Raw genomic sequence first — 13,334 nt, 5'->3', positions numbered from 1 at the left:
CCTAAATATATATGCAGCAAATACAGGAGCACCCAGATTCATAAAGCAAGTTCTTAGAGACCTACAGAGACTTAGACTCCCACACAATAATAGTGGGAGACTTTAATACCCATTGTCAATATTAGACAGATCAACAAGACAGAAAATTAACAAGGATATTTGGAACTTGAATTCAGCTCTGGACCAAGCAAACCTAATAGACATCTACAGAACTCTCCACTCCAAATCAACAGAATATACATTCTTCTCAGTACCATATAGCACTTACTCTAAAATCAACCACTTAACTGGAAGTAAAACAATCCTCAGCAAGTGCAAAAGAATGGAAATCATAACAAATAGTCTCTCAGACCACAGTGCAATCAAGTTAGAACTCAGGATTAGTAAACTCACTGAAAACCACATAACTACATGGAAACCGAACAGCCTGCTACTGAATGACTACCGGGTAAATAACAAAATGAAGGCAGAAATAAAGAAGTTCTTTGAAACCAATGAGAACAAAGAGATAATGCACCAGAATCTCTGGGACGCAGCTAAAGCAGTGTTAAGAGGGAAATTTATAGCACTAAATGCCCACATCAGAAAAGATCTGAAATTGACACTCTTAATGTCACAATTAAAAGAATGAGAGAAGCAAGAGCAAAGAAATTCAGAAGCTGGCAGAAGACAAGAAGTAACTAAGATCAGAGCAGAAGTGAAGGAGATAGAGACATGAAAAACCCTTCAAAAACTCAATGAATCCAGGAGCTGGTGTTTTGAAAAGATTAACAAAACAGACCACTAGCCAGACTAATAAATTAGAAAAGAGAGAAGAATCAAATAGACACAATAAAAAATGATAAAGGGGACATAGCCACTGATCCCACAGAAATACAGACTACTATCAGAGAATACTATCAACAGCTCTATGTTAGAAAATCTAGAAAAAATGGATAAATTCCTGGACATATACATCCTCCCAAGACTAAACCAGGAAGAAGTCGAATCCCTGAATAGACCAATAACAAGTTGTGAAATTGAGGCAGTAATTAATAGCCTACCAACCAACAACGGCCCAGGACCGCATGATTCACAGCCGAATTCTATGAGAGGTACAAAGAGGAGCTGGTACCATTCCTTCTGAAACTATTCCAAACAATAGAAAAAGAAGGACTCCTCCCTAATTCATTTTATGAGGCCAGCATCATCCTGATACCAAAACCTGGCAGAGACGCAACAAAAAACAAAAATTTCAGGCCAATATCCCTGATGAACATCAACGTGAAAATCCTCAATAAAATACTGGCAAACCAAATCTAGCAGCACATTAAAAAGCTTATCCACCACAATCAAGTTGGCTTCATCCCTGGGATGCAAGGCTGGCTCAACATATGCAAATCAATAAATGTAATCCATCACATAAACAGAACCAATGACAAAAACCACATGATTATCTCAATAGATGCAGAAAAGACCTTCGATAAAATTCAACACCCCTTCATGCTAAAAACTCTCAATAACCTGGGTACTGATGGAACATATCCCAAAGTAACAAGAGCTATTTATGACAAACCCATAGCCAATATCACACTGAATGGGCAAAAGCTAGAAGCATTCCCTTTGAAAATCGGCACAAGACAAGGATGCCCTCTCTAATCACTCCTCTTCAATGTAGTATTCAAAGTTCTGGCCAGGGCAATCAGGCAAGAAAAAGAAATAAAGGGTATTCAAATATGCAGAGAAGAAACGAAATTGTCTCTGTTTGCAGATGACATGACTGTATATTTAGAAAACCCCATCGTCTCAGCCCAAAAGCTCCTTAAGCTGATAAGCAACTTCAGCAGTCTCAGGATACAAAATCAATGTGCAAAAATCACAAGCATTCCTATACACCAAAAACAGACAAAACAGAGAGACAAATCATGAGTGAACTCCCATTCACAATTGCTACACAGAGAATCCAATACCTAGGAATACAACTTACAAGGGACGTGAAGGACCTCTTCAAGGAGAGGTCCACTGCTCAAGGAAATAAGAGAGAACACAAACAAATGAAAAAACATTCCATGCTCATGGATAGGAAGAATCAATATCGTGAAAATGGCCATACCGCCCAAAGTAATTTATAGATTCAATGCTATCCCATCAAGCTACCACTGACCTTCTCCACAGAATTAGAAAAAACTACTTTAAATTTCATATGGAACCAAAAATCTCATATAGCCAAGACAATCCTAAGCAAAAAGAACAAAGCTGGAGGAATCAGGCTACCTGACTTCAAACTAGACTACAAGGCTACAGTAACCAAAACATGGTACTGACCAATGAAACGGAACAGAGGCCTCAGAAATAACACCACACATCTGCAACCATCTGATCTTTGACAAACCTGACAAAAACAAATAATAGGGAAACGATTCCCTATTTAATAAATGGTACTGGGGAAATTGGCTAGCCATATACAGAAAACAGAAACTGGACCCCTTTCTTACACCTTATACAAAAATTAACTCAAGATGGATTAAATATTTAAACCTAAAACCTAAAACCATAAAAACCCTAGAAGAAAACCTAGGCAATACCATTCAGGACATAGGCATGGGCAAAGACTTCATGACTAAAATACCAAAAGCAATTGTGACAAAAGGCAAAATTGAAAAACGGGATCTAATTAAACTAAACAGCTTCTGCACAGCGAAAGAAACTATCATCAGAGTGGACAGGCAACCTACAAAATGGGAGAAAATTTTTGCAATCTAGCCATCTGACAAAGGTCTAATTATCCAGAATCTACAAGGAACTTAAATAAATTTACTAGAAAAAAAAAACCATCAAAAAGCGGACAAAGGATATGAACAGATACTTCCCAAAAGAAGACATTTATGCAGCCAGTGAACATATGAAGAAAAGCTCATCGGTCACTAGAGAAGTGCAAATCAAAACCACAATGAGATACCATCTCGCACTAGTCTGAATGGCGATTATTAAAAAGTCAGGAAACAACAGATGCTGGAGAGGATGTGGAGAAACAGAAACACTTTTACACTGTTGGTGGGAGTGTAAATTAGTTCAACCATTGTGGAAGATAGTGTGGCGATTCCTCAGGTATCTAGAACCAGAAATACCATTTGACCCAGCAATCCCATTACTAGGTATATACACAAAGAATTATAAATAATTCTACTATAAAGACACATGCACATGTATGTTTACTGCAGCACTATTTGCAATAGCAAAGACTTGAAACCAACCCAAATGCCCATCAATGACAGACTGGATAAAGAAAATGTGGCACATATATACCATGGAATACTATGCAGCCATAAAAAAGAATTTTTTTTGCAGAAACTTGGATGAAGCTGGAAACCATCATTCTCAGTAAACTAACACAGGAACAGAAAACCAAATACCACATGTTCTCACTCATAAGTGTCAGTTGAACAATGAGAACACATGGACATAGGAAGGGGAACATCACACACTGGGGCCTATCGGGGGATTGGGGTCAAGCGGAGGGACAGCATTAGGACAAATACCTAATGCATGCAGGGCTTAAAACCTAGATGATGGGTTGACAGCTGCAGCCAACCACCGTGGCACATGTATACCTATGTAATAATCCTGCACGTTCTGCACATGTATCCCAGAACTTAAAGCAAAATTAAAAAGAAAGAAACTCAAAAAGCCCTGACTATGTACATGCAAAGCGAATCTTCAGATGAACAAACTGCAGTAGCCTATTTATAATAAGCAAAAAAATTCATTCATAAACAAAGTAGAATACATTTACATCTCAATATATCAAACTCTGTACTTATATGGGTATAAGTTTTCTAATTTCATGCTTGCAAAAATGACATCATTACATCACTCCATTCAACAGTGAAAGTGGCTATAAAAAGTAGTACGTGCAGGCCGGGCGCGGTGGCTCACGCCTGTAATCCCAGCATTTTGGGAGGCTGAGGCAGGCAAATCACGAGGTCAAGAGATCGAGACCATCCTGGCCAACATGGTGAAACCCCATCTCTACTAAAAAAAAAAAAAAAATCAAAAATCAAAAATTAGCTGAGTGTAGTGGCGTACACCTGTAGTCCCAGCTACTCGGGAGGCTGAGGCAGGAGAATTGCTTGAACCCAGGAGGCGGAGATTGCAGTGAGCCGAGATTGTGCCACTGCACTCCAGCCTGGTGCCTGGTGACAAATCAAGACTCTGTCTCAAAAAAAAAAAAAGAAAAAAAAGTAGTAAATGCAAAATTTAACCCTTATGACTGTAATGTGAATTTGTTAACACATTTGACAAAGCTTTACACTATCTTTTACAAACTGGTGAAAAAACACTGTTGAGATTTTAACCAATTTATCCTGATCTGTGATGGTCGGGGCAGTTTCAGACCCTGTCAGCCACATGAGCAGAACCTCTCCAAGGGCAGGCACGTGCACACCCACACACCAGCTTCCTTAAGTGCACGTGAACACACACGTACGGACCAGCCTCCTTTACCACTCACAGAAACCTCCAAGACTTGTTGAGACTTTCCTGACTGACCTGTATGCACCAAGGGTCAGATGAAAACCTTCAACAGTGTAAGTGAGGGTGAGCAAACTTCTTTCTTAGCCATTACAATTGTTTGATAGCAAATGACAGACTAAAGCAAATACATTATCCTCTTTTCATGAAGTATATGACTTACCCTCATTTTATTTTATACAACAGTCTTCTAAGATATTCTGCAATTCAGGTAAATCAAATGCATATAGCCAAGAAATACCAAGCTTTCTGATTGATGAACAACACTTTAAAAAAGTCCTTCAAGATAGTGTTAGTTTTCCTAGGTTTCTAAAATAAGGATATGCCTAAAATAGCTAAAAAAAAAAAAAAAAACAACACTTAGAAGAGAAAAAAAACCACCAGCACTTTGAAAATGAAGAATTACAAATCTCCAATTCTGGAGACTGAAAAGGCAATTTCAAATGCTTGCCTTTGGTGTGGGCCAAGACTCCCACCCAAAGAACGGAGACTGTCAGGAAAGTAAGAGGAGTAAGAGCAGGCCACGCGCTAGAAAAGGGTGAAGACGTGCGCACAGATCAAGGACATTTACGGTCCTTGGGTTTGGGAAATGGAAGCTAAACTATGTTATCAGAAACATCATCTTCCATGATATATTGTAAAAGAAATGAAATGTAGTGTACATATGTCCTATAGACATGCTCCCATATGCATGCACATAAAGATGGGGCCCACACACTGCAGGGTGGCTCATAGCTGTAATCCCAGCACTCTGGGAGGCAGAGGCGGGTGGATCACTTGAGTCCAGGAGTTTGAGACCAGCCTGGCCAACATGGAGAAACCCAGTCTCTACTAAAAATACAAAAAACAGCTGAGCGTGGTGGCGTGTGCCTGTAGTCCTAGCTACTCGGGAGGCAGAAATTGTGTGAGCTGAGATTGTGCCACTGCACTCCAGCCTGGGTGACAGAGCGACTCTGTCTCAAAAAAAAAGATAGGGCCCACAGATAGAAATGCATGCATGTAAATGAGCTCCCTGAATAAAACAGACCAGTGTCTTGGTCCATCTAAGACATTATAGCAAAATACCATAAATTAGGTATAACAGCAGAAAATTTCTGGAGGCTGGGAAGTCCAAGGTCAAGGCGCCAGCATGGCTGGTTTCTGGTGAGGCCCCACTTGCTGGTTCACAGATGGCACATGGCACCCTCACAGAGAAGGGGTCTCTCTGATAAGGCGAGAATTCCATCTAATCACCTCTCCCCACCTAAGGCCCTGCCTCCTCATACCATCACATCCATGATTACGTTTTCAACATAGGAATGCTGGGGGTACAAACATTCAAACCACAGCACCCAGAATGAGATTTCTTCTTCTGCTCCCTTGGCTGGTTAATTTTAATTATTTCCCCTTCCTAATTTTTACCTAATTTCTATAGTTCTTTTCTGCACCCTTCAGCCTTACTTCCACTTTGTTGAAAAGTACTTGTAATTTCTTTTATTTCTACAATTCAGGAAAGCAAGCATTAAATCACATGTGCTGTTAGAGGAAAAAGCCTTTAAAAAACAGAAGAACATGGGCCACTGAAAATGCAGCACTTATGAGATTACCCTCAAGAAAATCAGGTATGGTGCCATTTGGGAAAAACTAGCTCTAATGGTGCAACAGAAACCTTCTGCAGGTCTTCCTGACAAGTGGAAGGGGAGAGCCCATCAGCAGGATCTCACTTTTTTTTTTTGAGAAGGAGTCTCGCTTTGTTGCCCGGGCTGGAGTGCAATGGTATGATGTTGGCTTATTACAACCTCTACCTCCCAGGTTCCAGCAATTCTCCTGCCTCAGCCTCCCAAGTAGCTGGGATTACAGGCGCCTGCCACCATACCTGGCTAATTTTTGAATTTTTAGTAGAGACATGGTTTCACCATGTTGGCCAGGCTGGTCTTGAACTTCTGACCTCAGGTGACCCACCTGCCTCAGCCTCCCAAGGTGCTGGGATTACAGGTGTGAGTCACCATGCCCAGCTGATCTCATTGTTTTTAATTGTATGTTGTAGTCACATGAACACTTGTGACAGGAAATTGGATGCTCTGTTTTCCTTTTTATCTAAAATCATTTGGCAATATTCCTCATAGATACTGGAAAGCTTTTAAAATTTAAAGTCTTGTCTTTTTATTTATCATCAATACAAGTGTAAATAAGGAGTCACCCACTGAAATATTCTTCAATAAAAGTTCACATCCTGTTTCTAAAGTAATAGCTGTGGGAATGAATGTGTTTGAGACTGGCCCTCTGTGCGGGGCACAAGCTTCTGGAGCTCCTTCCAGAAGCAGAACCCAATATATGGTCCACGGTGCCACACACATGCTTTCCCACTCCAGGAATGCAACAGAGAATGTTTTCACAAGCTCAGAAGTAGTTTCTCTAATATTTATACAATTTCTGGAATTTATCAAAACATAATATAGAGTGGCCTTTAAAATTAACTCTTGACACAATGATAAATAGCCAAATATTCTCTTTAATTCAAAGAATGAAGAGAGCTATAATAGTCATTTTCCAGATTATATTTGGGAAGATACTATAAGATGAAGACACATATGTAATAAAACACTTTGGGAAAATTACTTTGGCTATCCTTTAAAAAATGATCCTTGCTGCAAAAACAAATGTCAATGCATTTTAATTATGTTTCTGTGATAAGTACTTTTAAGGTTAGTCTATGATGGATTAATAGAACAGGGAAACATTCCCTGTAATAGCTTTTCTCAACTTCTCTCTCAATACATTTATTTAAAAACCATTTGTAGTGCTCAGATCCACACTTGGTAAATTACAGGTTCACGTGATGGAAAATAACAGTGACATCAGAGAACGTAATGCACGTGAAAGTGCAATAGCAAAATAGTAGGAAAATATTTGTTCTGTGAAACGACACGAGCCAGTAAAATAGACTCGGAAGCCTCCTCTTCCTTAACTGTCTGTATGTAGAACCGGCCCCGACAGCTGCACCCTCCTGACCGTTTTCAGATACTACAAACTCTGAGAGAGAAAGGCTGCTCTTTGCATGTGCTTCAGCTAATCTGTAGGTGGACTTTGTTTTTCCTTACCTCTCATTAAGTTTTAAGATACTACCCATGAAAATATAACCATTTTTTCCAGATAAATAACCCTCCTTTATCTTCTCTTTCTGGTTCCAGAACTCATCAAAATAGACTTTCAGTAGTGGGGAGAAAACAAGATAGCTGATTCAAGCAGAATATCAAGAATCTACCCTGTTAAACTTCAGGGACATCTACCGAGCAATGACTAGATGTCGGGCGCTGGGGCTGCGGCAGCAACAGGCCCTGACCACGGCCACCCTGCGTCTCTTCTCTTTCTCCACTGCTGTGGACCTGGAGCAGGGAGGATGGAGAAAGAGGCGGAGCCCCGCCGCAGATGGTCCAGGGTGACCTGCCACGGCGTCACCCTTCCATTATTTTAGGACTCTATTAGACGGATACATTAATCATGGGCCAAAGGTTTAAATAAAAACTAGTATTCGTGCAGTTCTCGTTAAACATGCTTTCCGTAACTGATCCATCCTTAGAGTTTTATCACAGAATGGAAAGATCTGAGGTTCATTTAAAGAAAGGCTGTCTGTACCTGGAACGGTCATCTGCAGCGGCCTGACGAGGTCCGGGTGCCTCAGTGGGTTCCCAGGGTACACAAACCACTCCTTGACAGCCGGGCAGGTGCTGGCGACATCTAAGAAAGACAGCTGGGTCAGTAGATGTGTGAGAGCATGGGGCACTAGGCTCACAGTGTCACAGACCCAGCTCTGCCCAGGTGGCCAATTCAAAGTCCATAAATATGTGAGCTCTCAAGTCCAAGGTGACTGAGTAACCTTAGTTATCCAACAATTAATTTATTATCCTCCAATATAAGGGTAATCTGTTCATTCTATCAAGAACCATAACCTCTGAAACTGACAAAATCCTCAGGATAATCTGGGTAAGTAAACAATAATATGGCAGAGAGAGTTTACCGCGTTAATGACTGCTGCAATGTCCTTCCTCCCTACCCTCTCACACTGTTTAGAAAACACTAAAAGAAAACTGCTGGAATTTGGCAATTAACATGGATACAGTTTTTTAAAGCAAGGCCAGGTAAAGGCAGTGTGGGTGTAACTGAGGAACTCTGAAGCGAGGAGGTCAACACAGAACAGGTGCCTAAAGGGGAAGAGAAGAAGTCGTATCCCCCAAATGTCAAACATTTCAGCACAAATGTGATTGTCAGTCAGATGGCTGGAGAAGTTGGGCAGAGGGCTTCGATGAGGGGCAGAGAGGCAGCAGGCTTGATCCAGGGCATGGGGGAAGCAGGCTTTGATGAAGAGAAGGAAAGAGGGGGCACTTTTCTATAAAAGAGCTGAGAAATAAAGAGGAGAGATGTTCCAGTAATGAAGAACAAAACGACAAAAAAGGAATCAAAAGATGAACAAAGGGAGTATCAATCAAGGAAGTCCCACATGTATTTCACAGCAGTTCTAGCAGAAACAGAGACAAAAGAAATTTGCTAAATACAGGATAAAGAGAACATCTCAAAGCCTTCTAAGAGGAAAAAAAAAAAGTCAGCGAAGAAGGAACATGAATCACTCCAGCACTCGACTTTGCACTCGGCATTATCAGGACCTGTGATGCCACAGGACAGTGGGTGTGGCCGTGATGGGGCAGAGCACTGAGCAGGGGACAGTGGGTGTGGTCGTGATGGGGCAGAGCCACTGAGCAGGGGACAGTGGGAGTGGTCGTGATGGGGCAGAGCACTGAGCACGGGACAGTGGGAGTGGTCGTGATGGGGCAGAGCACTGAGCAGGGGACAGTGGGAGTGGTCATGATGGGGCAGAGCACTGAGCAGGGGACAGTGGGAGTGGTCGTGATGGGGCAGAGCACTGAGCAGGGGACAGTGGGTGTGGCCATGATGGGGCAGAGCACTGAGCAGGGGACAGTGGGACTGGTCGTGATGGGGCAGAGCACTGAGCAGGGGACAGTGGGAGTGGTCATGATGGGGCAGAGCACTGAGCAGGGGACAGTGGGTGTGGTCATGATGGGGCAGAGCACTGAGCATGGGACAGTGGGAGTGGTCGTGATGGGGCAGAGCACTGAGCAGGGGACAGTGGGTGTGGCCATGATGGGGCAGAGCCACTGAGCAGGGGACAGTGGGAGTGGTCGTGATGGGGCAGAGCCACTGAGCAGGGGACAGTGGGTGTGGTCATGATGGGGCAGAGCACTGAGCAAGGGACAGTGGGAGTGGTCGTGATGGGGCAGAGCACTGAGCAGGGGACAGTGGGTGTGGCCATGATGGGGCAGAGCCACTGAGCAGGGGACAGTGGGAGTGGTCGTGATGGGGCAGAGCCACTGAGCAGGGGACAGTGGGAGTGGTCGTGATGGGGCAGAGCACTGAGCACGGGACAGTGGGAGTGGTCGTGATGGGGCAGAGCACTGAGCAGGGGACAGTGGGAGTGGTCATTCATCATAGGGCAGAGCCATTGGCCATGGGACAGTGGGGGGGGTCATTTGTGAATGGGCAGAGCCACTACCAGCCTTCCTACTGTCAATGCTAGAACTAAAGAAACAGTTCTAGCAACTGCATTCATGTGATGGACAATGGGAACTGCCCAGACTGTATCCCAGTGAGGGAGATAGTTCCTGAGATGAGGAGACAGAGATACGAGATCAAGACTATTAAGGCTCGGATCTGCAGGACAGGGCACCAGAGAGCAAGGCCGTGTGCAGACAGCAACTGCCCTTTAGACTCTGGCTGAAGACAGAGCTATCGGGCAAGACTCAAGAGAAGCCAGGCAAGGTTCTGGGGCTGACCAACCAACGGAGCTTCCACTGGGCTTGAAGACAGTCGAGTTTCTGCCACCAGCAAACAACAAGACGCCTCATCCTACACCTCGGGCACTCTGGTGATAGCCCAGAAGGACCTGTCTTAGGAGGAGGGCTGTGCTAGCTGCAAAGTAAAAGCTACAATGGACACACCCAATAAATTGTAAAGGCAACGGTTGGAAGGAACAGGTAAATTAACTGCCTGACAGAACAAAAACTCAACGCTCTTCTTAGTATCCAAAATGTTCTGGCACACAACCAAAAGACACTGCTTTAAATGTGTCCTAGAGATTCTGGTACATTGTGCCTTCGTCATTGTTGGTTTTGACGAACATCTTTATTTCTGCCTTCATTTCACCGCTTAGCCAGTCAACATTCAAGAGCCAGTTGTTCAGTTTCCATGAAGCTGTGCGGTTCTGAGTTAGTTTCTCAGTTCTGAGTTCTAACTTGATTGCACTGTGGTCTGAGAGACATTTGTTTTGATTTCCATTCTTTTGCATTTGCTGAGGAGTGATTAACTTCCAATTATGTGGTCACTTTTAGAGTAGGTGTGGTGTGGTGCTGAGACTGAGAAGCAAGGAAAAATCTAAAATCGACACCCTATCGTCAAAATTGAAAGAGCTAGGGAAGCAAGATCAAAAAAACTCAAAACCTAACAGAAGACAAGAAACACCTAAGATCAGAGCAGAACTGAAGGAAATAGAGACACAAAAAACCCTTCAAAAATCCATAAGGGAGACAGATCAAAGATGGCCGATTAGGAGCAGCTCAGGATTGCAGCTCCCAGCAAAAGCACAGAGGGTGACTGGATGCTGCATTTCCAGATGGATTTTTATTGCCCACAGACCAGGAGATTCCCAGGCGGAGGAGCCTCACAGGTCACCAGTGCGGCTGTTTCGCCCTGTGCCCAGGCACGGCAGTTCTCCATACAAAATACACAGGTCTGGGTGCCATTTTAGCTGGCGACTGGAGCTCCTGGGAGACAGAGTTGCCCATTCAACTGATAAAAAAGGGGACTGAAACAGGGAGCCAGGCCAGGAGATTCCCGGCACGGATCTCAGCACGGCTGTTTCAGCTGGCACAGTGGGTTGTCGCGCAGGAAATCACACAGATCCTGGCGCCTTTTCAACAGGCAACTGGAACATGTGGGAGACAGTCGACTGTTAAACTTAAAAAAAAAAAAAGGGGGTTCTGAGGCAGTGAGCCAGGTGATCAGGCTCAGCTGGTCCCACCCCCACAAAAAAACAGCAATCTGAAATGCTCTGGATTGAGAGTTTCGTAGCAAGCACAGCTGAACCCGGACGGTCCAGCTCTGTGGTGGAGGGGCATCTGCCATTACCGAGACAGTCCACAACTATGGAGGCAGTCCACCACTGCTGAGGCAGCCCACCATTACAGAGAGAGTCCGCCATTATAGAGGTGGGCCGCCATTGCCGAGGCAGCTCTAACTACACCCGTAAAACAGGACTGCAGGGAAGTTCACACGACAGCTGGGCGGAGCCCACAGCAGCTCAGCAAAGCCTCTGCAGGCAGACAGTGACTAGGCTGACTCCTCGCTGGGCAGGGCAGCCCTGAAAAAAGCCAGCAGCACAACAGAAACTCATAATTAAAGCCCTAACTCCCCAGGACAGAGCACCTGGGGAAAAAAAAAAAGGGGGTGGTTTATGAATTCTGCTGCAGCAGACTTAAACGTGCCTGCCCAGCAGCTCTGAATGAACAACGGAGCTCACAGCTCAGCAGTTGAGCTCCTATAAAGGACAGACTGTCTCCTTAAGCAGCTCCCTGACCCACGTATATCCAAAGAGTCACCTCATAAAGGAGAGCTCAGACTGACATTGGGTGGGTATCCTTCTGGGACACAGATAGCAGAAGAAGAAACTGGCAGCAACCCTTACTGTTTTACAGTTGCTGCAAGTGATCCCCAGGCAAGCAGGGCCTGGAGTGGACCTCAGCAGTCCTACAGCAGAGGGGCCTGAATGTTAGAAGGAAAACTAAGAAACAGAAATAACTTCATCATCAACAAACTGGACGTCCACTCAGAGACCCAAACAGAAAGTCAGTAACTACAAAGATGACAGGTGGATAAATCCACAAAGATGGGAAGAAAGCAGCGGAAAACGGATGAAAACACCCAAAACCAGAACGCCTCTCCTACAGGGGATCACGACTCCTCACCAGCAAGGGAACAGGCTGGATGGAGAATGAGTGTGATGAATTGACAGAATCAGGCTTCGGAAGAGAGGACACAAACAGATGGAGAAACATTCCATGTTCATGGTTAGGAAGAATCAATACCATAAAAATGGCCATACTGCCCAAAGTAATTTATAGATTCAATGCTATCCCCATCAAGCTACCAATGACCTTCTTCACAGAACTGGAAAAAACCACCTTAAACTTCATATGGAACCAAAAGAGAGCCCACATAACCAAGTCAATTCTAAGCAAAAAGAACACAGCTAGAGGCATCATGCTACTGGACTTCAAACTATACTATAAAGCTACAGTAATCAGAACAGCATGGTATTGGTACCAAAACAGAGATATAGACCAATGGAACAGAACAGAGGACTCGGAGGCAATGCCACACATCTACAACCATCTGATCTTTGACAAGCCTGACAAAAACAAGCAATGGGGAAAGGATTCTCTGTTTAATAAATGGGGTTGGGAAAACTGGCTAGCCATGTGCAGAAAGCAGAAACTGGACCCCTTCCTGACACCTCACACTAAAATTAACTTCAGATGGATTAAAGACTTAAACATAAGACCTAACACCATAAAAACTCTAGAAGAAAACCTAGGAAAAATCATTCAGGACATAGGCATAGGCAAGGACTTCATGATCAAAACACCAAAAGCAATGGCAACAAAAGCCAAAATAGACAAATGGGAATTAAACTCCAGAGTTTCTGCACAGCAAAAGAAACAATCATTAGAGTGAATCGGCAACCAACAGAATGGGAAAAAAATATTTGCAATCTACCC

The 13,334-nt window shown here is 43.7% G+C and overlaps 1 protein-coding gene across 5 annotated transcripts in view; it reads right to left on the bottom strand.

Moving 5' to 3' along the window:
• Nucleotides 1–13,334, bottom strand: part of FAM120B (family with sequence similarity 120 member B) — a 104,093-nt gene that overhangs the window by 69,194 nt on the left and 21,565 nt on the right. For all 5 annotated transcript variants that reach the window (XR_002478545.2, XM_064384090.1, XM_021670672.2 and 2 more), the window contains exon 4: nucleotides 8,125–8,226. Coding sequence is in view for 4 of the 5 variants with exons in the window: in XM_064384090.1 (XP_064240160.1) it covers nucleotides 8,125–8,226 (102 nt within the window). In the remaining variant the exon portion in view is untranslated. The remainder of the gene's footprint in view (nucleotides 1–8,124; nucleotides 8,227–13,334) is intronic.

Source organism: Aotus nancymaae, unplaced genomic scaffold, assembly GCF_030222135.1.
Source record: "Aotus nancymaae isolate 86718 unplaced genomic scaffold, 86718_ANA_hifiasm-v0.15.2.pri h1tg000034l, whole genome shotgun sequence".
Taxonomy (NCBI): Eukaryota; Metazoa; Chordata; class Mammalia; order Primates; family Aotidae; genus Aotus; species Aotus nancymaae.
Note: the sequence above shows the minus strand (reverse complement) of the source record. Positions and strands in the feature narration are given on the sequence as shown.